This window comes from Loxodonta africana, chromosome 25 (assembly GCF_030014295.1).
Source record: "Loxodonta africana isolate mLoxAfr1 chromosome 25, mLoxAfr1.hap2, whole genome shotgun sequence".
Lineage (NCBI taxonomy): Eukaryota > Metazoa > Chordata > Mammalia > Proboscidea > Elephantidae > Loxodonta > Loxodonta africana.
Window position 1 is genome coordinate 18,897,168 of NC_087366.1, and position 27,055 is coordinate 18,924,222.

The 27,055-nt window shown below is 42.7% G+C and overlaps 1 protein-coding gene and 1 long non-coding RNA gene across 10 annotated transcripts in view; both read right to left on the reverse strand.

Moving 5' to 3' along the window:
• LOC135228650 (uncharacterized) overlaps positions 1-8,606 on the reverse strand; it is a 31,272-nt gene extending 22,666 nt beyond the window's left edge. Inside the window, exon 1 of the long non-coding RNA XR_010319383.1 lies at positions 2,943-8,606. This is a non-coding gene — a long non-coding RNA (uncharacterized LOC135228650). The remainder of the gene's footprint in view (positions 1-2,942) is intronic.
• The window catches only part of SMG7 (SMG7 nonsense mediated mRNA decay factor), a 96,949-nt gene extending 73,205 nt beyond the window's left edge, over positions 1-23,744 (reverse strand). The window contains exons 1-3 of one of the 9 annotated variants that reach the window (XM_064276530.1): positions 23,493-23,581; positions 19,345-19,572; positions 15,562-15,668 (exon numbers count right to left, since the gene is read on the reverse strand). Coding sequence is in view for 2 of the 9 variants with exons in the window: in XM_064276525.1 (XP_064132595.1) it covers positions 19,345-19,454 (110 nt within the window). In the remaining 7 variants the exon portion in view is untranslated. Of the gene's footprint in view, positions 1-15,561; positions 19,573-23,492 lie in introns of all 9 variants that reach the window. The other 8 variants (XM_064276529.1, XM_064276525.1, XM_064276527.1 and 5 more) reach the window with 8 other exon arrangements.
• Positions 23,745-27,055: the final 3,311 nt, after the last annotated feature.

The following is a 27,055-nucleotide window of genomic DNA, read 5'->3' on the forward strand; positions in this document are numbered from 1 at the left end:
AAGAAGAAGAGCAAGGAGCATAGTGCGTCCTTTGGACCCACCATCACTGTTCTGAGAAGCTCCTGGAACCAGGAAACAGAGAGACAGCTGTAATACTGACAACAACGAGAAGCGGCGGCAGAGAAATGGCTGCAGGAGATCGACAGGAGACAGTGTGATGAGCTTCCCCACCCATGGAGAGAGAAAGCTGAGTGTCTTCAGGCAGGAGGCCTGCCGGCAGAGTAGGGTGCCTCCGGGCACTTGGTGGAACTAGGTTTGGTGACCCATAGAGCTAGAGCTGAGCACCTTCCGGCAGAGGCTTACTGGTGGAGTGGGGTGCCTTGGGGCACTTATCAGCAGAGCTAAAAGAACTTTGTAACACCTGTCTGAGCAGGGCAGAAGCTGAGGGCCAGAAAGAGGTGTGCCTGTGGGCATGACTGAGAAGAGGCTGTCCTGACAGAAGAACTGCATCCTGAGTGCTCAAGAACCTGAATTATAACCTGTTACTTCCCTAACGAACCTCATAACCATCAGTATGGTCTGGGAGTTCTGGGTAGCTATTGCAACAAATTATCAAATTCAGCAGAAAAGTAGGGAGCACACGTGCGGGAAGCAGGTGTCAGAATTAGTAAAGATAGTGGAGAAAGGAGGCTTGTCTGACGTCTGCCTCATAGGAATCAGCCTTGGGCTGTTGACCTTGATTCTCCTTCCTCCTTGTGAAGTTAGAGGAAGTCAGAGGCCTCCACCACATCATTTTTATAGTGCTGAAGGTCGGACTGTAAAATAGATTTTGCTGGGCTAAAATAAAGGTGTAGCCACACTGCACTGCAGATTTTCTACGGGAGAATCTATTTTGTGACTTTTCCCGTTTCTAGAGACTGCCGGAAACCCTGGTGGCATAGGGGTTAAGTGCTATGGCTGCTAACCAAAGAGTCGGCAGTTCAAATCCACAAGGCGCTCCTTGGAAACTCCATGGGGCAGTCCTACTCTGTCCTATAGGGTCACTATGAGTCGGAATCGACTCGACGGCACTGGGTTTGGTTTTTTTTTTGGTTTAGAGGCTGCCAGTATCTCTTCGTTCATGGTCCGTTTCCACCTTCAAAGCCAGCAATGGCTGGACCAATCTCTCTCAGGATGCCATCCTTCTGGTTCATACTCTTCTGCCTCCCTCTTCTACCTTGATAAGGACCTTTTTGATTACACTGGGTCCAACCAGAGAAACTCCTCATTTTAAAGTTGCCTTACCAAACCAAACCCACTGCCATCAAGTTGACTCCAACTCATAGTGACCCCATAGGGTTTGCATGGTTGTAAATCTCTACAGAAGCAGACTGCCACATCTTTCTCCCAAAGAGCCGCTGGTGGTTTCAAACCACCAACCTTTCAGTTAGCAGTTGATCGCCTTAATCACTGCGCCACCAGGGCTCCTTAAAAGTTTGCCTAGGAACCTTGATTTCTCCTTGTCATGTAACACAACATATTCACAGGTTTTGGGGATTAGGACATTGACATCTTTTTTGGGGGGTGGGGGTGGGGGGAACCATTCTTCCTACCACATCTAACAAAATACCCTAAAATGTGCATATTCTTTTAAACAAACAGGTGCAAATAATGATGTGTGTTCAAGGATGTTTGTCACAGCATTCTTTACAATTAAGAATTGAAAACAACATATTACAGTATACTGACATTTCAAATGACGCTGTAGATATAATTATGAACATGAAAAGATATCTTAAATATGTTAAAGAAGTAAAAAAAAATTACAAAGCTATATGATATAATTCAACCCCAGTTTTTAAAGTATATATGTCCATACATACACACAAGCATATTAATGTGATTATGTACATAGGGAAAAAAAAATAACTGGAAGGCTACATAACCCTGGATGATAAGATTATCAGTAGGGTGACTACAAATTCCTGTGAGCCTGGGACAGTTCAGATTTATGCCAATTGTCCAGAGCAGAGATTAGCACTCTCTTTTACTGTTATTATTATCAAAATTTTCTGGTTTTTAAAACAAGTATGTATTATTTTCCTAGCCCAAGAAGGGTAGGAGGGAGCTATTTCAATTTTGAAAAATATAAAATATCTCCTCAGAGTCAAATTTATGACAAGGTACTATCTACATATAAAATTCCAAATTTTGCAATCACTGAGATGAAAGATTTAGATACTTTCTTATCTTAAACAAGGTTTACATAGTCAAACTTCCTCAGTGAAAATTCAGACAGGTTATCTTCATCTGTTCTAAACTGTAGGTAAAGGCAGTTCTATAGTAGAAGTAGTTATCATAAAACACACTGGAATGGTGCTAATTAAAAATATGATCTTAATAATTTAAGTTCTCCTAGAACAAGTGTGTTTTTTATATCAAATGTAAATTCTATGAAACTAGATGCTTTTAAGCATTAATGCCTTGAAAACTCATGTCTTCTAGCTTAAATATTATTTATCTGTTCAATTCCTTTAAAAAATATTGCAACTTGAGACCAGAAGGACTGGATGGGCCCGGCTACCATTACTGAATATTTTGATCCAAGATTCTACAGAAGAATCCTGATCAAAAGGGGGAATTTCAAATTCCCACAGAATCCAGATTTTCTGGAGCCATGGAATTTAGATGAACTCCCAAAGTTATTGCCCTAAGATATAATCTTTAAATGTCAAACCAAAAATATGCCCTAAAGTCTTCTTAAAACCAAAGCATAATTTAACTAATAAAGAATGTCTGCCACAAGCATCACACTCTTTTAAGATCTATCTATACAGGATCAAATTGACAAGAGCAACTCAAAAGGTTGAACAGGAACTTTAGGGGGCAGTGAGTTTATGTTAATAGGGGAAGAAGAACTCAGAAAAGGAGGGTGAAAACGGATGCATAACTCAAAGAACGTAATCAGTGTCACCGAATTAAACATGTAGAAACTAAATTATTAAAAAATTATTTTAACTTACCTATTTTTTATATTAACATAACACAGCATAGTTTGTCACAAAAGCAGTTCTTTGCATTTATCCTTTCATTTCCATAAAAGCAAAGCACTTTTCAAGAATAAAATATTTTACAAACTTCTGAGAAGGAGATAGGTAGCAAACATGATCAATGACAAAACAGTGAGGATAAAGAAGGAATTATCACAGATCATATTGTATCAATGAGAATAAAATTAATGACCCATAATTCCTACTATGTCACCAGGATAGTAAAAGGGGTAAAGACCAGATTTATATTAACACTTGAAATTACTAAAAAAAAAAATTAACTTCTAAGAAATATGCTTTAATACATGGATTTGCTAGCAACCAACCGTAAGCCATCTAAATCAAATACATCACATGACAGCATCAATGGGAAATGTAGATATCAATAAGGAAATGTCTCATTTTCAGGGTCACTGCGCCCCTTTAGGTGCAATGGGCCAAGAGGAAGCAGGTTAAGGCCAATCCCAACTCTGCCACTAGTAAGGGTTCTGTACCTTGAGCCTCAGGAGTCCCCGGGGGGCTCACACGGTTAAGTGCTCAAATGCTACCAGAAAGGTCGACAGTTTGAACCAAACCTTAGGCATCTCAGAAAACAGGCCTGGTGTTCTGCTTCTGGAAGGTCACGGACTTAAAATCCTACGGAGCAGTTCTACTCTGACACACATGGGGTTGTCACGAGTCGGAATGGACTTGAAGGCAGCTAACATTATCATCTTAAGTCACAACTTCCTTCTCTATAAAATGCCAATTCAGTTATAAAAGGCTACAGGCATACGTCGGCGCTATTACGGGTTCAGTTCCAGGCTACCGAAATAAGGCAAGTATCACAATAAAGGAGTCACATGAATTTTCTGGCTTCCTAGTGCGTTCAAAAGTTATGTTCACACTATACTGCAGTCCATTAAGTGTGCAATAATAACATTATGCCTTAAAAATATGTACATATCTTAATCAAAAAATATTTTATTGCTTAAAAAATGCTAACCATCATCTGAGCCTTCAGCAGGTGGTAATCTTTTTACTGGTGGAAAGTCTTGCCTTGGTGCCGATGGCTGTTGACTGATCAGGGTGGTGGCTGCTAAAGGCTAGCATGGCCGTGGCAATTTCTTAAAATACGACAACAATGAAGTCTGCCACATCTACTGACTCTTCCTTTCACAAAAGATTTCTCTGTAGCATGTGATGCTCTTTGTAACATTTTACCTACAGAACTTCTTTCAAAATTAAAGTCAACCCTCTCAAGCCCTGAGGATGCTCTATCAGCTAAGTTTATGTAATATTCTAAATCCTTTGTTATCGTTTCAACAATGTTCACAGTATCATCACCAGAAGGAGGTTCCATCTCAAGAAACCATCTTCTTTTCCTCATTCATGAGAAGCAACTCCTCATGTGTTAAAGTGTTATCATGAGATTGCAGCAATTCGGTCGCATCTTCAGGCTCCATTTCTAACTCTTCTCTTGCTATCTACACATCTGCAGTTACTTCCTCTAGTCAAGTCTTGAAACTCCTCCAAGTCTTCCATGAGGACTGGAATCGACTTCTCCCAAACACCTCTTAATGCTGATATTTGGAACACCTTGCATGAATCAAAATATTTTTTTTTCTTCAGTTTACTGGTTGCCATCGAGTCGATCCCAACTCATGGCAACCCCATGTCCACAAGATTTTCAATGGCTGATTTTTCAGAGGTAGATCGCCAGGCCCCTCTTTGGAAGCACATCTGAGTAAACTCCAACCTTCAACTTTCTGGTAAGGAGCAGAGCGTGTGGGTCATCTGCACTATCCAGGGACCTCGTTCATCAGTTATTGAGTCCAAAAGTGGACAAAACAAAATGGGAGAGCAAATGTGGAAAGACAAGCAAGCTGTGAACTCAGGAAAGAAAAGACCTGTGTGGTGGTTCGGAGTAGGACCATGTTTTTCCAAGTGTGGTCTGTAAACTGCTAGTGGGAACTATGAATATTTAGGTGGCAATTGGGACACTTTAGAAATGTGAATAGTTATGCATTTTTTGACTGTATATTGGAAAAATTTTACCCAGCATCTATATCCACCTCATAATGTCAGAGATCATTTTTTGCTTAGGAGTTAATTCAAAGGAGACTTAAAGAGAAATATTAAATAACAAATATACATGTGACATACAGGTATGGAATAAAAATGTGAAGGTGGCATTTCAAAAGCTGAAATTTAGGGCCTATGAAAGCAGGCCACAGGAAAGTAAGGGAGGTTTGGCGTATATCTCTGGAAAGAAGAACAAGACAGCTGCCATGGCTTCTGCTATGGATCAGTCATATATTTGGCTCTGAAATTCTGGGACTTAATGTGGACCTCAATTACAGTTCCTTGTTGCCTTTATAATAATGTCCAGCTTCCTTGGCCTGGCTTTCCAGATGTCTAGAATCTAACCATAACTTAACTTGCCAGTTTAAATTCTCTTGATCTTTGTGCATGATTTCGCCACTTAATTCCACTCAACTTTTTAGGCGCAGCCCAAATCCCATTTCCTCCATGAAGATTTACCATATTGCCCCTACATAAAAATACTCTTACCCTCTTTAAAATTTTCAAGCATCTATTCCTGGTACCTGGGGTCCCTGGGTGGTGCAAACAGTTTGTGCTTGTCTACTAAAGGCTGGCAGTTTGAACCCACCTAGTGGCACTGCAGAAGAAAGGCCTGACAATCTGCCCCATAAAGATTACGACTAAGAAAACCTTAACACATGGGGTCAGGGTGAGTCGGAATCAACTCAAAGGCAATTTTTTTTTTTTTTAAATTCAACTTTAGATGAAGGTTTACAGACAAACAAGTTTCTCAGCAAACAATTAGTACACACATTGTTGTATGACACTGGTTAACAACCCCACAACATGTCAGCACTCTCCCTTCTCAATCCTGGGTTCCCCATTACCAGCATTCCTGTTACCTCCTGCCTTTCAGTCCCTGCCCCAGGGCTGGTGAGCCACTTTAGTCTTGTTTTGTTCCATGGGCCTGTTCAACCTTTGGTTGAAGGGTGAACCTCAGGTGTGGCCTCATTACTGAGCTGAAAGGGTATCTGGGGGCCATACACTCCGGAGTTTCTCCAGTCTGTCAGGCCAGCACGTGTGGTCTTTCTTTTTGTTAGAATTTTGTTCTACGTTTTTTTCCTGTCCCGTCCGTGGCCCTCTATTGTGATCCCTGTCAGAGTAATCAGTGGTGGTAGCTGGGCACCATCTCGTTGTATTGAACGCAGTCTGGTGGAGGCTGTGGTAGATGTGGTCCATTAGCCCTTTGGACTAATCTTTCCCTTGTGTCTTTAGTTTTCTTCATTCTCTCTTGTTCCCGAAGGGGTGAAACCAGTGGAGCATACTAGATGGCTGCTCACAGGGCTTTAAGACCCCAGACACTACTCACCAAAGTAGAATGTAGAACATTCTCTTTGTAAACTCCGTTACGCCAATTGAGCTAGATGTTCCCCCAGACCATGGTCCCCACAGCGCTTGGTCCAGCAATTCGGTCCCGCAGGGAGTTTGGATGTGTCTATGGAGCTACATGGCCTTGCCTTGTACAGGCTGTGCTGGCTTTCCCAGTATTGTGTACTGTCTTGCCCTTCACTAAAGTTACCGCTTATCTTTTGTCCATTAAGTGTTTTTCCATCCCTACCCCTCCCCCGCCTCGTAACCATGAAATATTGTTTCTTTTTGTTATGTAAAACTTTCCTTGAGTTTTTACAGTAGTGGTCTCATACAATATTTGTCCTTTTGTGATGGACTTATTTCACTCAGTATAACGTCCTGTGCTGAGTTCCTTTCGTTTGTGGATTTCTTTTGTTTTTGTAGATTTTGATTTTATTGAGACTTTGTTTTTCTTCATTTTGATGAGTACGTTTGTTAACTTTCTTTGTGGTTACCTTGAAATTTACCTGTATCTTCCCAGGTTTGAACTAGTCTATTATTACTTGGTATCGCCTTGCCTTCTTCTCCATTAGAGAGTTCTATACCTATACCGTTTATTCCCTCTTTTATTGTTCTGACGTTGTTGTCACTTACAGATTAACCTCTCTGGTTCCCTGTTGCAGTTGTCTTGGTTTTGGATAGTCCTTCAGAGTTCATCTCCTAGATTGGTATCTGGCTGGTACAATCTTGAGTCCTGGATTCAGGATGTGGTCTGATGTTGTTTGTTCTCAGACTAAAGGACTCCTTTGATTAATTCTCCTAAATTTGGTTTGGTTTTTACATATTCCCTTAATTTTGGTTTATCTGGAAATGTCCTAATTTCACCATCATATTTGAAAGAAAGTTTTGCAGGTTATATGATTCTTGTTTGGCAATTCTTTTCTTTCAAGGTTTTATATATGTCATCCCATTGTCTCCTTGCCTGCATGGTTTCTGCTCAATAATCAGAGCTTAGTCTTATTGTTTCTCCTCTGTATGTGAGTTTTTGTTTTTCTCAGGCTGCTCGCAGGATTTTTTTCTTTGTGTTTGGTTTTAGCCAGTATGATTACGATATGTCTTGGTGTTTTTCTTTTGGGGTCTATCCTATGTGCAGTTCACTGAGCTTCTTGGATGGTCAGCTTTTCATCATTCATATTAGGGAAGTTTTCCGTCAGGAATTCTTCAATGATCCTCTCTGTGTTTTCCGTTTTCACTCCCTGTTCTGGAACTCCGATCACTAGCAAATTTTTGCTTTTGATTGTATCCCACAAAATTCTCAGGGTTTCTTCATTTTTCTTCGTTCTTTTTTCTAATTTTTCCTCAACTAATTTTTCCTCAAAGGTCTATCCAAATGTCTGTCTTCAATTTCGCTGATTCTGTCGTCCATTGTTTCAAACCTGCTCCTCAGCCCTTCTATGACACTGCCCATTTCTGAAATCTTGTTGCTTATCTTTTGGATTTATAATTGTTGCTTTTGTATGATTTCTAGTTGTGAATTTTGGCATTTTTTTCCTGTATTACTTTCCTGAATTGTTCCATTTTTTTTGTCTGCATTTTCCATGAATTTGTCTGCCTTTTCTAAAAATATGTCTATTTTTTTCCTCATTTTTGTCTGCTTTTTGCTTCTACTCTTGGATTGCCTTGAATATCAGAGATTTGAATGCCCTATCAGGTAGTTCTAGTGCCTTTTCTTCTACTAGAAAGTCATCTGGTGTTTTGGACACCTCCTGGACCCATCCTGTCCTGTATTTTTATATGTTTTGATATTGTCTGCTGTCTTCGAGACATTCAGTAGTTACTTCCTTTGTTTCTTGATAGTAAATTTGTTTGTTTTTCCTGCTTTTTTGTTTTCTTTGCTTATGACTGAGCAGGTGGGCTGTGCATTCTTTGCTTGTCTGTAGTCGCGATATTTTCACCTCCTTGTCCAATGGGCTGGGCCAGTCATTCAGCTGTAGTGCAGCAGGGCAGGTCCAGCTGAAGGGGAGGGGCTCGGACTGGTTGTTTGTGGCACGTATTAGGGCCGACAGGGTGGGCCAGGAATCAGTGCCGGGCAGGTTCCAGTAGGCTGTGCCTGTGCTGCTTGGGAGTGTGATATTCAGTGCCTGGTGCAGGTAAGCAGGAAAGAGGGGGGAGGTTGTGATGTGTGGAGCTAATAGGGGTACGGGAAGGAGGAGAGAGAGGAGAGAAAAACAGGAGCCAAAAACAAACAAGCAAAGAGAAAAAAAAAAAAAAAAGAGTGCAAAGGGAGCTGGCTGTTGGAGTGGAGAGATGAGAAACTAAAAAATGGAGAAAAGCAAAAAGAAATAGGGAAAAAGAAAGAAAAAAATAACTAGATAAAAATTTAGAAAAGAAAAGCCCCCAGGAGTCTCAGAGTCCCACCGGTGGGGGTGCTAAGACTGGGGACGTGGCTCCCAGGCTGTGCAGTATAGCCTGGCTAGAGGGGGTATAGATATCACACAGCACCAGGTAGGTATTCAGGAGATAGGAAAAGAAGATAAGTACAGAGAGACAAGAACTGCACAATGAAGACAGACAGAAAGGGAAACAGAAAAAAGAAAAAAAGAAATGTCCCCAGGGATCCTACTTATGCTGCTGCGCAGACGGTGGGAGTGGCTCCTAAACTGCGTGCAGTGCAGCCTGGCTAGAAGAGGCTCCCAAGCTGCAAAAAGAAAAAGAAAACAAAACAGAACAAAGCAAAACAAGGGGAAAAAAGCCCAAGGGATCCCAAGAGCATGGTGGTGTTGCGGGCCGGAGGAGTAGTTCCCCAGTGAAGTGTGGCTTCACAGCCTTTCAAGCAGCAGCAAAGATGGCACATGGAGCCATGTGTTTCAGAGAAAAGATGAGGAGGTGGTAGGAGGCACAGAAAAAAACAAGAGACGGAAAGAACCAACACCAGCTCAGGCGCCTGGCCAGTGTGGGCAGGGTGAATCCAAGCAGCCTGAGGCCAAAGCAGTTGCCTCCCAGCCAAGAGACTGGGGCTGGCCTGGCGGGTAGTGGAGGAAGCCCAAGGCGGGGGGCGTGGAGAGGGCAATGGCTAGGAAAGTGTATATCACTCCTTGCTGGGAGCTTTGTGAAGCTGCTTTCCCATGCTCCCTGTCAGCCGATCTCTGACGTGGGTGGGGCGAATCCAAGCTACACAGATGCTGCACTTCCTGGCTGGCCAGTCAGCAAGCTCAGAGGAACAGCAGCAGGGAGAGAATGGCGGTGGGAAAGCATGTATCACTGGTTACCGGGTGCTCTATCTCCTGCTGGGAGTTCTGAGCAGCTGCTTTCCCGTGCTTCCTGTATGCTGATCCCCAACTGGAGTCCAAGAAGGTAGATTTGTGCTGGTTAGCTGATGGGGCCCTCCATATGTATCTCTCATTGCTCTCCATCCTCTATCAATTTCTTATTCCATTCAGCGATTGGCTGAGTTCTCTCTCTCTTCATTTGGCACTTCAGGTTTCAGGAATGATGTTTGCCTCTGTTTTACTTAGTTTTTCGGGTCTTTGCTGTGGAGGGACAGCATGATGCTTCTATGGCACCATGTTGGCCAGAAGTCACAAATGTTCTTAATGGCACCTAGAGTGATGAATCCTTTCCAGAAAGTTTTCAATTTACTTTGTCCAGATCCATCAGAAGAATCACAGTTTAAGGCAGCTATAGCCTTTTTTTTTTTTTTTTTATAGCCTTATGGAATGTATTTCTTAAATAGTAAGACTTGAAAGTTGAAATTACTCCTTGATCCATGGGCTACAGAATGGATGTTGTGTTACAGCAGGCATCAAAATATTACTCTCCTTGTTTATTCACATCAGAGCTCTTGGGTGACCAAGTGCGTTGTCAATAGCAGTAATATTTTGAAAAAAATCTTTTCCTGAGCAGTAGGTCTCAACAGTGGGCTTAAAATGTTCAGTAAACCATGTCGTAAACAGATGCACTGTCATCCAGGCTTTGTTGTTCCATTTATAGAGCACAAGCAAAGTAGATTAGGCATAATTCTTACGGGCCGTAGGATTTTCAGAATGGTAAAGGAGCACGGGCTTCATCTTAAAAGTCACCAGCTGCATTAGTCCCTAACAAGAGAGTAAGCCTACCACTTGAGGCTTTGAAGCCAGACACTGACTTCTCCCCTCTAGCTATGCAACTCCTAGATGGCATCCTTCTTCCAATATAAGGCTGTTTCATCTACACTGAAAATCTGTTGTTTAGTGTAGCCACCTTCATCAATTATCAAAATCAAACCCACTGCTGTCGAGTCGATTCTGACTCATAGCGACCCTATAGGACAGAGTAGAACTGCCCGATAGAGTTTCCAAGGAGTGCCTGGCAGATTTGAACTGCCGACCTCTTGGTCAGCAGCCGTAGCACTTAACCACTATGCCACGAAGGTTTTCTGGATAATATTTATCAATTAAGTTCACCATCTTATATGGACATGATTCATGGCACCCCAAAACAAGGACAATAGTAACATCAAAGACCACTGATCACAGATCACCATAACAGATATAACAATAATGAAAAAGTCTGAAATATTGTGAGAATTACCAAAATGTGACACAGAGACATGAGGTGAGCACATGCTGTTGGAAAAATGGCACCCACAGGCTTGCTCAACGTAGAGTTGCCACAAACCATCAATTTGTAAAATAAAACAAAACACTATCTTCAGAGCGCAATAAAGTGAAACATAATAAAACAAGGTATGCCTGTACTGTATACTCATTGCCGTCAAGTCAATTCCAACTCATAGCAACCCTATAGGACAGGGAAGAACTCCCCATAGGGTACCTAAGGAGCAGCTGGTGGATCTGAACCGCTGACCTTTTGGTTAGCAACCGAACACTTAACCACTGTGGCACCTGGGTTCCAAAACAGACACTGGAGAAAAAAAATGTCATTAGAGCTATAAGAACTAAATGTTAATCATCAAAAAGGGTCTGCAAAATCTTTTTTCTTTATGACAGACTTAAGTTAAATCCAAAGAGACGTCACTTAACTTCAGTAATTAAAGATTTCTAATTCCCCTAATGCTACAGAGCTCCTTCTTCATTCCACGTTTCTTTATCTCAACAGGTAAGTATTCTACGAAACATGTCCTTATCAACATTAGCCCGTCCAGCTACCTACTGCTACCATAACAGAAATACAAGTGAGTGGTTTTAAGGGACAGAAATTTATTTACTCACAAGTTCAGGAAGTGGTTCTAGGGGGAGGTCCTTCCTTGTCTACTTCAGCTTCTAGTAGCTGTCAGCAATTCTATCAATTTCTGGGCTTGTAGATGCATCTATTTCTATTATCTGTCTTCCTCTTCCCCTCCCCCTCTATGAGTTCTGTGTCTATTCTGCTCTTTTATAACTCAGAAGAGATTAGATTTAGGACACACTCTACTCTTGCATGACCTCATTAACGTAACAAAGGACAGTTCCTATTTCCAAACAAGGTCATGGTACAGGGGTTAGGATTTCAAAACATATTTTGGCGGGGGGGGGGGGTTCAATCAATAACACATGCCAAAATTGTTTTCAGAATTAATTTATTTACTAAAACTCTCATCATCTCCCACGTAATAATTTACTAATGTTCCAAATGACTATTTTTAACTAAGATAAGACTACTTTCAAAGGTAGGGGGGAAAAAATCTGAAACCTTATGTATTCTCAAAGAAAGTACTGTAGACATTGCAAAAAATACCTTTCTCTTGTATCTCCCTATTCCAGCAGGAACATATATAATAAACACCAGCCATTCAAATATAAATTGCTCCCAGAAGATTAATGACCTTGTTTTCTAAACAATAACCTGAGACTCCCAAAGGAAATGCAGAGTAAGACAGGGACTAATCAAAATCTCTTTAATTTACATCATATAACCTAACTTCATTTTACTTGGATCCACAATCAACATCCATGGAAGCAGTAGTCAAGAAATCAAACAACATATTGCATTGGGCAAATCTGCCACAAAAGACCTTCTTAAAGTGTTGAAAAGCAAAGATGTAACCTTGAGGACTAAGGTACACCTGACCCAAGTCATGATATTTACAATCACCTCATATACATGCAAAAGCTGGACTATGCATAAGGAAGAATGAAGAACTGGTGTCCTTGAATTATGGTGCTGGTGAAGAATACTGAATATACCATGAACTGCCAGAATAATGAACAAATCTGCCTTGGAAGAAATACAGCCAGAGTACTCCTTGGAAGAGGGGATGGTGAGACTTCATCTCACATACCTGGGACGTGTTATCAGGAGGAGGAACCTGTCCCTGCAGAAAGACATCACGCCTGATAAGGTGTCAGGTCAGTGAAAAAGAGGAATACCCTCGATGAGATGGACTGACACGGTGGCTCCAACGATGGGCTTAAACACAGCAATGATTGGGAGGATGGCACAGGACCAGGCAGTGTTTCATTCTATTGTACACAGGGTCACTGTGAGTCTGAACCAGCTGGATGGCATGAACAACAACAACTTAACTGCCAGTCTCATCTGATCATGATGTTAACATCAACCGAACTCTCACTCATTCCTAATACCAAACTTCTTAGAATTCCTAAAACATACTGCCTCTAGGCCTTTACTAACTTTGTTCCTCTGTCTGCTAAGCTCTTCCCATCTTTCTTCACCTGGCTAATCCTACTCATACTTTAAAACTGAGCTCAGAGGTTCAACTCCAGAAACCTTCTCCAAACCTCCCAGGAAGGAAAAGTTCCACTTCCTCAGTATACTCATGGCATACCTTGAAAATATTTAATGTAGCAGTTATCATATTAACTGAAATATCTATGGCAACACCCATCTCCCCCAAGAGATCACTATCCTAAGGAACAAGGATTAGTTCATTTGTGTTTATCATCTCAGAGATTGGAACCAATATATGGTAAAAAAAAAAAAAAAAAAAAAAACAACAACAACAACAACAGAAAACCAAACCCACTGTCGTCAACTTGATTCCAGCTCATAGCGACCCTAGAGGACAGAGCAGAACTGTCCCACAGGGTTTCCAAGGAGTGGCTGGTAGATTCGAACTGCCGACCTTTTGGTGAGCAGCCAAGCTCTTTACCAATGTGCCACCAGGGCTCCAGTACATGGTAAGTATTTCACAAATATTTTGCAAAAACAAAAGCATGAAAATTCTATTCAGCAACCAATGTGTACATTGTTCATTTTAAAAATCTTAAGACATGGTCTCTATCATACTCAGTCTAACCGCGGACATAAATCGGTTATATAAAAAAAAGAGATCATTAAAAACTAAGAATTTATAAGCACCAAAAAACTAAGAGACAGGGTTCCAAGAATGCAGAAATCACTAGCGTTATCAAGGAAGTTTTCACCCAGAAGGTGAGGCTTAAGCTAAGGTAGTGGATGATGGCATGTCCTATAGAAGAAATGGCCTGGAAAGAGAGATTAAAGCAGGTGTGGATACGCCATGTTTAGAAGACAATGAGCACGTTACTCTGGCTAGGGCAGTTCGTTCCCGCCAGAGAACAACGACATATCACGTGGCAGAGGTGGTGGTGGTGTTAGTTGCCATTACATTGGCTCCAACTCCTGGTGACCCCATTACGAGAGAATGAAATGTTGCCCGATCCTGCACCATCTTCATCATCCACTGTTGTAGCCACTGTGTATTTTGAGTGCCTTCCAACCCAGAGGGCTCATCTTCTAGCGCTGTACTGGACAATATTCTGTTGTGATCCATAGATTCTCATTGGCTAATTTTTGGAAGGAGATCACTAGGCCTTTCTTAATAGTGTGAGTCTAGAAGCTCCGCTGAAACCTGTCTAGCATGGGTTACCCCGCTGGTATCTGAACTACCAATGACATAGCTTCCAGCATCACAGCAACACGCAAGCCATCACAGTATGACAAACTGAAAGATGGGTGGTAGGTGGCAGAGGTAGATGAGGACCATTTTATGAAAGCCAGAAATGCTAGGCTAAGGAGTTTAAGCAAGAGGGAGCTATACACAAAATAATATTCCTTTTTCAGGAATATTAATATAGAAGCAATGCAAAAGAATAACTGGCTAGGGGACAGGCAGTAGAGAGCTTGAAGGAGAACCAGAATTTTTAAAGCACAGGTATACCTTTGTTCTTTAACACTGACAGCAATTTTATGAGATCACTGTTTCATATTAAAGATAAAGAAATAATGGCTCAGAGATGCTAAGTTGTTAGTACAAAAACAGAGGTCGTAGCAGGTAGTGTTTAAAACTCAAATCCATCTGACCCAAAGTTAACACTTTCTTCTTGCTGTTTGCCAGAAGTGCAGACAAGGTACCACTTGGGAGGCTATTTCAACAGTATGGGTATAAAGTTGACAGTGCTGGCAATGAAAAAGAAGAGACGACAGGAAGGCAACGTTTCCAAATGATGTGCACGTGGAAGAGACTGGCGATACCAAAGATAACCATAAGGTTTTGAACCTGAGGTTGGGAGAAGGGTGAGGGGCAGCACTAATAAAGAAAATGAGAATACACGGGGAATACGTGGGGAGATGAAAACAAGAAGGATAAAGAGTTTACTTGTAAGAGTGCTGCATTTGATATGACAGTAAGACTTTTAAAATTAGAAATGTGTTGAAGGCAGAGGTGCGAATTATCAAATGAGTTAGTACCAGAGATATAAAATTTCCAGGTACTGCTGTAGTAGTTAGGTGCCATCAAGTTAGTTCTGATTCATAGCAACCTTATGGTTAACAGAACGAAATGTTACCCATCCTGCGCCATCCTCACCATCATCACTACGTTTGAGCCCACTGTTGGAGCCACTGTGTCAATCCATCTCGTTGAGGGTCTTCCTCTTACCTACCTAAAACTTATTTAATCCAAAAACCAAACCAGCCACCATCAACCTATATAGTGCTTATCATGTGCCAGAACTATTACAAACACTTTACACATATTAACTCATTTGCTCTTTATAATTCTATGAGGTAGATACTATTATCTACCCCCACTTTTACAGATAGGGAAGCTGAGGCACAGAATGTTTAAGTAACTTTCCCAAGGTAACATGGCTAGAAGTGGCAGAGCTTTGCTTTGAATCCAGGCCTTTTTGCTCACGAGACCATGCTCTCAACCACCACACTCACTCCACTGCACTTCGCCGTACATTATTTTACGTTTACGCCATTTCATTAAATAGTTTATGAACTCTCTGAATGACAGGAATGATATACCAACTTGCCTCCGCGGGACCCAGCAAAATGATCTGTACTAAGTAGATGCTTGAGAGGTTTTAAACAATGATGATGTGGTGACAGCAAAAGTTCCAGGAATACATGTGATATCTGAGGAAAACAAATATAGAGCTAGTGAGGTGAGGTGGACCAAGAAAACTAAATAAGAGGTGGGATAATCACAACCCTGGAATCTCAGTGCTAAAAGCAACAGTGCTCAAGAACTTCCCATAAGGCCCTGGTGCATACCATAGCAGGTACAAACCGTGTGGTAATTATGCACTCACTTTTCAGTCTGATAAATCTATTTAAGTGCGTGTTCTCTTTTTTATTCCCGGGGACCTGGCATATGCCTTGGCCTAAACTGAATGCTTACTGGTGAGAAGAATAGATACGATAACAAGGGACACAGAAAGATGGCAAGGAAAACTAAATTATGGGTATGACAGAGAAAGGAAAACAATCTAAGGACGAATTTGGTCATTAGGAGGTCTCTGGTACCTTTGGAAATATCAATTCCAATAAAGTGCTAAGAAAAAACAGCTGGATTACAAGGGATTAAGGAAAAGTAGAAGGTAAATAAAAGGAAAAACACAGTATAGGACAAACTTAAAAGAGCCATAAAGGACAGGGCTTAAAGGGAAGGCAGGAGTAGGAAAAAAATTTTATGGAAAAATCTAGGTTAGTTCCCAGAGAAGAAGATTAGTAAATGGCAATATTGTAATTAAAGAGATTAAAAGAGAGAGACAGCACAACTAAAATAAGGCTCAACGGGAATGGTACAGAATCAAGAGCACAATTAAGGAAGGGATTCTATAGGAAGTTACCTAACGAAAATGCCTTTCCCTTTTCAGTGTCCATACCAGACATCAACTCCGCAGAACTACCACTTCCAACTCTCTACTTTGTCCATAAACCTATTTTATCTAAGAACAACTCAGAAAAGTCTGATCAAAATACAAATGCCATGTATTAAACGGGAATGAATGAAATTTTGTAAATACGTAATAAAAAAGCCATGAGCTATTCCTTTTGCCTGAATGTCAATGTGCCCAATATCCACGATTAAAAGTCCCAGCCATCTTTCAGGATCCAGATCAAATCTCAACCCCTCCAAGAAACCCTCCTCATCCCACCTCCAGCTCTTTTGGAGTTAAGTCCCTTTTTCCCTATATTCACACAGTATCACTGTTTTCCTATCAGCACTTACCAATTCATCTGCTATTACAGTTACGTAAGTCTTTTTCTAGTATCTGAGTTTCCCATTGGCAAAACCCCTATGATTGTGTTCTGTACATATTAAGTATTCAATAATTGCCAGTAAAATAAACTTAAAAAAATTTAAATATGTACAAGCGTTTACGGGTAAAGTCTAAACATGATTACCAGTTTTATCAGTTGCTGTTGAGTCAATTCCAATTAGTGGCGACCCCATGTGTTGCAGAGTAGAACTGTGCTCCAGAAGGTTTTCATGGTTGTGACCTTTTGGGAGCAGATTGCCAGGCCTTATTTTGAGGCACCTCTGGGTGGGTCTGAAACACCAACCCACCTTTCAGTTAGTAGTTTGGGTATAAAGGTGGGCTTTACTAGTTGGGTATACAGTTTGTGCCACCCAGGGACTCTTCTAAATGTGGTAACTAGCCAATTCCTACCTCAGAGATACCTGATAAGAGAAGCGTAAGAATTAATTGGTGGCTTGGAGGAGGAGAAAATAAGAAACGAACCCACACCGTGCATATACAATATACCTTTCCTACATATATTCCTAAATCAGTGGTTCTAAACTGGGGGTGAATTTGCACCTCAGGCAATGTGTGGAGACACGTCTGGCCGTAACAAACGGGTGGGAATGACACTGGCATCTAGTGGGTAGAGGCCAGGTACTGCTAAACATCCCACAATGCACAGAACAACTCCCTACAACAAAGAATTATCTGCTCTGAAATGTCAATAAGTGCCAAGGTTGAGAAATTCTGTTCTAAATGAAGCAGACGAGGAAAACAAAAAACTGAACTTAGTCTACCTACGATTCCTAAAGCTTTCTTCAACAATGAAGAGAGTCACCTCTTCTCTCCACCAGCTAAGAATTGGGTCGAAGGGAGAGTGAAAGCAACCTTCTTATTCAGCTCCACTTACACACTAACAAGAAAGGAGCTGCTTACAAGTTCTCACTTACTTAGTGACATTTGCCAAAACTCCATCCCTATAATTTTCCTGGAACTGCTGATTAGCCCTTCTTAGTTACAATCTCCCAGACCACTGTTAAGTCTAGTCACAAAAACACAACTACTAAACTACAGCTGGACTGCAAAACTTAAATGGCAATATATGATGAGCATTGCAAACATATCCACATGAAAAATCCACTATCAGTAAGGTATCTGCTTAGCAATTTATCTTCTGAACAACATTAGTCAGTTAAGGTAACTTACCTAAACTTTCAGGTATTCGTTCATACCACTAATAACAAAAATCTAAAAGGCTATCCAGGGTCAGAGATGTAGTTGGAGACAGCAAACAATTTTCCTCCAGTATAAAGCAAAGTAGACTTTTTGAAGTCTGAACCACCCTTCGCTCCAAAACTGCCTCATAAAAAAGTTGCTTTACATATCCACTAAAAAAAAAAAAGTTGACAATTGCTTCATCTACCACTAAGGTAGAACACAGCAGCTGTTAGAATGCAAAGAAATGAAACAAGCTAGGACAGGAAGTATAAATTTTGAATCCAACTGAAACCACAAGGGAAGCAGAAATTAACTGCCAAAATAATTTAGCCAGTCAATATCCAAGCAGGTAAAACACTATTAACAAATAAAGTCTTATAACAAATAAGAGACTCACATACCTCAAGAGACAGTAATTTATTCCAAATAATTTTATATAGTGATACCATATTTCATTAATTTTCTGGGACCAAAGCTACTTTACATCTTGTGTTTGGTGAAGAAGGGGAACAGGGCAAAGGGAAGAAGGCATTGTAGATCACATGAGTTAATGTCAGCATGTGCTATGGTACTTCTTGAAGCTTCCAGACAGTAAATACACAACCCAATATTACCAGATTCTTCTAGAACCTGGAGTCTATGCTATTTAGTACACATATTCCAATCAAACGTTTCCACTAACTTCTCTGTCCCATGATAAAGCTCTACCTGCTACTTTAACCAGCCTATCCTAGGAAACAGCCTTGTAGCTGCTGTATTACTTCTACTTACGGTAACAAAGTTTCTGACAAAGAAGTGTGCCAGCAGAATTCGGCTCTTCACTAATAGAGGTATAAAGCAAAAAAATTCTGGCAAAAGGGACAATTTGTGTATCTTTTCCTTAAAGGGGTCTAGCACTGGTCACCAAGTGGCTCTAAGTGGAAAGTCTACAGCATAGGTAGAAATTAAAGACAAAAAGAGGAGAACAGTGAAGGGCGGAAAATTGGAGTGTGAACACAGTATGAACAGTGCCTCCCACGGCACCAAGAGATATCATTCAGTGGCACCTGTGCCACCTTTTTATAACAAGATCTGACCTGCCTGACTGGTATTCCCCTACGGCTATGATTATTTTACTTTCTCATCTTCCAAAACAACTTTGATGATGTCTTCCCTGTCTGGTACTTCAATACTTTCCCCACCTCTGCTTTTCCAACTTTGATATTTTAATTTCCATATTTGTATTCTTTCAAAATACCATTCTTTTAAAGAATGATACTATACCTCACCCTCTACCTCATCTGTGGCCTATCCTCACCCTTCTCCCACACCCACCAAATGAACTATATTCAATACACCCTTACCTTTTACTCAACAGAGATGTCAAAGTCTTTGAAAGTCTTTCCATTTTGTCATAAATCAAATGAGAAAATACTCTGAGTTTTTCTCCAATTTGAGTAGTAAATTTCCACATCCAGAATTCTCACATCTAGGACCATTTCTTCTTTTACATAGTGTAAGAATGTATTATTTTTTATCCTCTCATTAAATAACACTTCTCAATTTATTCATTTGGATAGGAATCTTGTCTGCTATTATAGAAAAAAAAAAAAAGACATTTCCTTTGCAACAAAAAAATTTCACCATCTTTTCTTACCCATAATATCGCCTTTGTTCTATCTGTTCTTCTCTTTGCTCTATTTCTACACGTTGAGATTAATTCAGTCCCCTTTATGTTTGTTTCTTTATCTGACTGAGGCCTCCTACCTTAAGTCCTCAGTTCTTACTCTGTTGAAACTGCCATCTTGTCTCCTGGATTTCTACAATTCCACGATTTCCACACCAAGATAGCCCAGCTCATTTACTCTAGCAAATTAAAATTCAGCTGGGACAAAACTAATTTTCACTACATGAGGGAAGATCTGTAGCTATGCAGTTTGAAAACCGCCCAGTCATGGTCCTATACCACTGACAAAGGTAGGCAACAAAACCTCTTCCTACAGTCAAGGTCACAAAGAATAACCACTATAACCCCAGGTACACTCATTCAGCAATATCCACAGCATCCTCCTTGAGCTGTCTATAAAAACCAATAGTACCATTTTCATCAAAGAAAAGAGTGAGCATAATACTTCCCTGAAGACATTACACGCTCTAGTCTCCCCACAGCTGGCTTTAAATGGAATGATTATCTAAAGGAAGAGGAAGGAAATTCGCGCTGGTCAGTCTTTCTTTATCCCACTCCCCACCTCAGTCCCAAACTCCTACCAGCCCTGAGGCTTGTTTTTTCACTTAGTTCATATGATGAAGACAGAAAAGACCAGCTCCCAAACACCTTTAAGAGGCTTTTTCTTATACCTCCTCCAAAGAGCCCTGGTGGCACAATGGTTAAGCGTTCAGCTGCTAACCTAAAGGTCAGTGGTTTGAAACCAACAGTTCTACTGGAGAAAAGACCTGATGAGCAGTTCTATTCTGTCCTCCTACAGGATCGCTATGAGTCGGAATTGACTCAAGAACATGTAACAACCACAAACAACCAGCCTCCTCCACTTTGCCGGTTCAATTGTAGCTGGAAAATATGGGTTATTTAAACACTATTCATTCTTATCCTTTTCTCACTTCTTCGAAGAATTCTATTCACCTCACGTTGTCTACCATTGATTCTACGACCTGAGGATAATTCATAAAAAATAACGTCCATCAACACCAGAGCCTCTCACAGCCAACCGAGTTTCCCATTAAAATACCACCACTCTCCCAAACTGCTTTTCATCATACCTTTCCAGTACTACTATCGCCACTGTACTTCTAGCTCTCACTTCCACTGTTACACAGATCGGTCTTCCTAGTACATGGCTATGAATATGTGAGCTCCCTTCTGAACAAATCACCTTGGATTTCCCACTGTCTACCCACTTTAACTATAAACTACTGACCACGGTACTCGAAACCCTCTCATACGTGGTTACTTTATGAAATATGCTTTCCCTGACCACCCTGTCTATACAAAACAGCATATCCCTACCTTATTTTTCTTCCTAGTACTTGTCACCATCTGATACATATCTGTCTATATGTTTACTGACTGCCTCCTTCTACTAGAATCAATGAAAGTAGGGACTTTGTCACTTTTGTTCACCATTGTATCCTTTGAACCTAAAATACAGTATTCATTGAGAGAATTATGAACCCAGACATGCAGAACATAGCTAATTTGGTGTTAGAAGACCTACATTTGAGCTATAGGGCTCTCACCTATCAGCCATATGGCCCTCAGCAATTTTAGATTCTTCGAGCTTTACTTTTCTCATCTGTAAAAAGAAAGGGCCAAACTTGATAATCTATAGAACTCTAAGCTTTTCCAGCTTAGAGTTTAACCTGCACTCTTGTCCAACTGGACTCATTTCCTGAACCCTCCCCCACATCCATGTTCCTATCTACGTAGCTCTACTTATAGTTTCTTTCCATCTGAAACCCCTTCTCCTCAATGGACACCTGTCAGAATATTGTTTACCCTTCAAAGCCCATTTTAAAAGTGCCATTTGCTCCTTGAAGTCTAACAAACTATAAGCTCTGTTCAGAGCAGGGTGGGGTTCTTACTTTTGTATTCTCAGCAACTGGTACAATGCTTCCCATACAGGTGACAAACAAAATGTCTGATGAATCATGAGTGTACAGATGAGCAAATGAACAAAGGATACCTTTCCTTATTTCCTCAATTGCTCAGGCAATCTCCTGTCTTTGCACTCCTATAAGACTTAGTATCTCTCACGATATTTACCATATTATAGGCTGTGTTGCTACTTACGTGCTCACCTAATAGATACCAGACTATAAATTCCTTAAGATTAAGGACTGTCCCAATGGTTTTCATATCCCCCTGTAGCACCTACCATAGGCCTTTGCCATAGTTGTATTTATTAAGTTCATCTGACACGTTAAATATTAAAACGATAATCACAAAAAAGGATAACAGAAAAAAAAAAAGACCTCAACGTACAGGTACCATTCCTATGGTCACTGGACATACACACTGTGGGAATCTTATCTCTGTTATACTCTTGCATTCAACCGTAATTTTAAGATCTTATCGTTCCCTCTTCCCTACACTCTCGAAAAGTAGGGTAGCCACCCTGTTGCGTCACTTACTAATACCTCCTCCTCTTGCAATGTGCACGTAGTGATCCACTCACACATCAATACTTTCACTTCGCTAAAGAGAAAAACCTGGCCAACTGCTTCCTTGAAGATTACAGCAAAGAAAACCCTACGGGACAGATCTACTCTGTCACGTGGGGACACTATAAGTTGGAATCAATTCCACAGCACCCAACAATAACAGACAGCTAAAATGACATTTCTGCCCATTTCAGGCTCTACCCCGTCAAATTCTCTCCTCTACAAGGTATGAAACAATTTTTTTTAAACATCTTCCCATAAGGCCTGCCCTTCTTCTGCTCCTGAAAGACTTAAAAAAAAAAAAAAGCATTTTAAGGTCTTCCTTCCTCTTTTCTAAGCAGTAACTCACCTCAGGCTTTAGCAGCCTTATTTTTCTTCACAATCAGGATTTCTAACCCCGTTTTCTTCCACTTCTAAGCTCTTATTTTGCTTGCGGAGAACCTTTCTGGCTGTACTATTTCTGGTGCCTTTCCATTCGTTATGTTCTCACCATCACGCACTAAATTCTAATATCTCTGTATCTCTCCCTTCCTAAAATATGTACCAATTGTCACCCTCCTCCTATCCCAGACACACATTACACACACACTCTATACCCATATGTCACTCTACCTCCGAAACAGAAGTTCCTTACACCACTCTTAATGAATGCACACCACTCGCAGAATGGTATTTTCCGACTACAATGATTCCAACCCATTACCTTTTGGGGAACCCAACCTAGTCCATACTACCTCCTTTTGCTCATCTTCCCATTCTTTCTCACTCTTTATGCCTGCCCCCGGCCCCGCCGAATTACTACAGCTGACACTATTCCTCGGTATTCCCAATCCGGGAAGAACAAGTTCCAGTTTCCTGAGACCTCCCTCTCCCCCCACCCCCACCCCAGGTGTGCAGACTTCGACCCCGTCCTCTCCTCCTGCTTCGCTCCAGCCAATCCCACACCGCACTACGTCTTCCCCACTAGCGGGGTCAGGCCCCTTGTCTATACCTATAACGACTCGGGGTCGCCGCCGCCTCCCGAGCGCCTTCGCCCACCCCTCCCGGCCGGCCCGCGCGCACACATTCTCACGCTGCCCCAACCTCCCTCTCCGCACAGCGACGAGCCGGCTTCGCGGAGCTCGGCTAGCCCGCGGGCCAGGAGCCCATACGGACAAACGTGTACCCGTTCCGCCCCGCCCGCGGATCCCCTCGCAGCCCCCACCTCCCAGCCGGGAAAGGACAGAAGGCAGCGACTCCCCCGCCACCGCGGACATACCACCTCTGTGTCTGTTGCTCCGTGCCCCAACCCTCGGCCAGCTCCCCGGAGGAACGGGGCTGGCTCGGCACTCACCGGAGATACTGCGCGCTCTGCAGGCTCATCCTCCGCCGCCGCGTCTTCCCGCGAAGCGTCCGTGGGTCTCTCAGGCTCCTCGGAGCGGCCCCGCGGCCCCGCGGGTGCTGGCGGCCGCCGCCATCTTTCTCTCCTCCGGCTCCTCCTCGCTCGGCGGGGGCGGGGGGGTGAGTGAAGCGAAGGGGAGGGAGCGGGGAAAGCTGCTCTCGCCGCTGCTCTGGCCCGTGGGGCGCAGGGACACTCCGACCCGGGAGGGGGAGGGGGACGGCGAAGGGAAGGGGGCGGGGAAAAGAGGAAGCAGCAGCAGAGGGAGGAAGTGGGGGTCCCTCTCGCGAGAATTCAGCGACACCGATCCCGCCGAGTGACTTCCGGCTCTCTGTAGCGCTCCCTCTTGGAGTCAGCGAGTTGTGTGGTGCTTGTGCGGCTGCTGCTGAGCGGCCTGTTGGTGGCGCTTGGCTGCTTACTGCCAATCCACCCCTCTACTGCGAGAGGGGGCAACCCCAGCCTCACCGGGAACATCGAGCCTAAATCAGCCGGGAGTTACACTCAAAGTCTTCCCCCGTCTTTCCACTCCACCCCAGTTCTCTTTTCCCTTTTCCAGTCCCCCACTTTTTCCCACCGGAAACGCCGTGTCTTCGTCCTACGGTTCCGCCCGCCAGTCCCTCGTCTCTTATCTTCCCTCGCGCGCTAAAGGGGGATGCCAAAGACCCCCTCGGCTTCTCTGAGGCCCCTCCCCCTGTACGCAGAGAGACTGTTAGAGGCGACTGGGTGGAGCCCGGGGGGCAGGGGGAGAAGAGAAAGGAAAGTAGGCGGATTGGATGAACAGCTGCCATGGCAACCGGAGGCTGCGGTTGTATTGTCATAGTAACCTCTGTGTGCGGCTCGAGTGACCCCGTGGCGGATGGGTTCCCAGGAAACCGCCCAGGGTTCCCCTGGCTTTCCCCTCCATCTACAGGCCTCCCCGGCTTGGGAATCGAGGTGGTTCTCCCGAGCAGCGAAGTCCGTCTCCTCCTCCCTTCCCCCTTCCCGCAGCAGTGGGGGCGGGGGGAGACCGCGAGGCATTCACCGTGGGCTTTCCCGCCGCCCGCCCGCGGGAACCACCTCCAGCGTTCCCTCTCTGCGCGGGCGTGGAGAGAACCCGCCTCGCGGAGACACGGGGCCTGGAGGGTGGCGGGCGGCGGGCTGGCGCGGGGAGAGCGAGGCGGCGGCGCGAGGCAGGGAGCGAGGGCGAGGGGTTTCCCCCAACTGCCTCGGCTCTGGGAGGCGGGATCCGCAGGACGGGGTCCCTGAGGGAGGAGAACGGCACACGACTCCCGCGGCGCGAGCCCTCTCTGGCCGGCCGGAGCGTTGGGCTTTCCCAGTCGGCTCGACCTCTCCCCGAGATTCTTCCCCGCGCCTGCACACACCCTTGGCGACCGAGCCTCCTCGGAGTTCCCCGCACCGCTTCCCCAAGCCACTTCCTACTTGCGGAGGGGCCACAGTGAGGGTAGGGGTACATCTTAGAAGGCCAGCGAGTCATTTTCCAGCGTTTAGAGCTGGGGACGAGGCGATTGCTACCCTTGTTAGAGGCACCCCCAGTGGGGTCCCGCTGGATTAGCCAAGGCGGACCTCGGGGCTCCTCCCTCTGCAGCCTTCCTCCTGCTGTCACGAGTCTGCAATGGCTGAGAGCTTGTCACTGTATCCCTCGGGTTAGAGAGGAAGGCACGGGGTAAAACAGCATCTAGAAGTGCCCAGATATGCGCGCGAGGTTCCAATGAAAGGAGTCTAGGAAAAGGACTTTCAATCGTATAATATTTTTGAGTGTTATGTGTATTTTGCGGCAAGCTTGGGGCTTAAAAAGCAGAAAATAATAATATGGAGTGTATGAGAAATAGTTGGAGAAGTCGTCATCTTAATAATTAAAGGAATTATTTGACATTTTACAAGTTATATTTTCGATTCGTATCGTGGAGTCGTTTAAGCAGCTATCCCAAGGTACCCTAGGATATGTAACAGTATAAAATTCTCCAGGAATGCAGTTCTCATTGGATAGTTAAAGTTAGGATTTTAATGAGCTATTTTGGTTTGGGTACCTGATTCCTGCTGTCTTCATGCCAGCTGAAGGAGCACTTTTACAGATCCTAACCCGAAACCTCGTTTATTTAAAAACTGGACCAATGTTTACTTGGAACATCATACATAGTTTAGAGGAAATGAAAGTACAACCTACTTTGAGATAAACCTCAAGGACAGATTTTCATTAGCAAAACAGAAACTGAACTATGCGCCTCTCCTCGCCGAGCTGCAAGCGCCTAGCACGCTGTGGTGTGACGCGGTGATTGCAGCAGGACAATGCCCTCTGCCGTCCCGTGGGCTCCCTCGCGTCGCCCACTCCCGGGGAAGAGAGCCACCTAGCGAGAGACGGTTCTCATCTCTGGTGCGGGATCCTGCTTTTCCTTCAACCCTGGGAACCCAAGCTTGGAAGTGTTTACTGCTGTGTTTTTTTTTTTACATCAAATAAAGCCTATATTTCTTTCCTGAAATTTATTGATTAGATTTTTCCTAGATTTTAACTAATAAAATGCTCTGTGACTAATTACCTCTTGCTAATCATTATCATAAAAAATGTTTTTTAAATCATTATCATAACACGTTTTATTTCTGTGGCACGCATCTCCAGTAAACAGGATATGTGCTGATACCACGACACTCCCGATAAGTAACCAAGGTAAATAGTACTTTCTTCTCATTTTTAAATCAATGAAACTGGCATCAGAAAGATGAACCCTTTTGTTGTGGTTTGCTGGTTTATTTATTCAGCAGACATATACTGTGCACATGTATTTCCGGCACTGTTCAGGTTACTATGGATACCATAATAAAAGAGACACAAACCCTGTCTCCGAATATCCCGCCTTCTGGTAGCAACATCAGGAAGTAGAGAGGTGATTAGGATGCAATATGATGGGTACAGTAACTGAGATAAGAGCAAAGGAATGTAGGACACAGATGAGGGTTAGAAATAATAAGTAACCTTTGTTTTTTATAGCAGCTTTCCTAAAAAATTCTGTAAGATTCTTCAATAGCCTTACAATGCCCATACAAACTAGATAAAATAGTAACATTTACATTTTACAGATAAGACATTGATACCAGTCTTTCAAGTAGCTTTCAAAAAATCAGTAGGAGTCAGAAAAATTATAGTCTGAAATTCGCATACTGTGTATATACACACATACATTTCCCAATCTCTTTTTACTGCCCCCTACCATCAACAGAAACAAACATCATTCTGCAATATATTTTATTGACTTTTTCCTGCAGATTTAGATTTCGTTTAAATCAAAAGAGGAGAGTCAGCCTCATTTCCTTTAGTCTTACTTGATTTTAAGTTTTTGAGTTTGTGTCTATTTTTGGCTGAATTATCGTGGAAACTGTATAAGCTAACAGAGTGTTTATTCCAACTCTGTTATCTCAGTCTCTGAGGTTCAGTTTCCTCTTTGATTAAAATGAAAACATTACCTATTGTACAGGCATTCTGTGAGCTTTGATGATACAATATATGTAACAGTATAAACAAATGC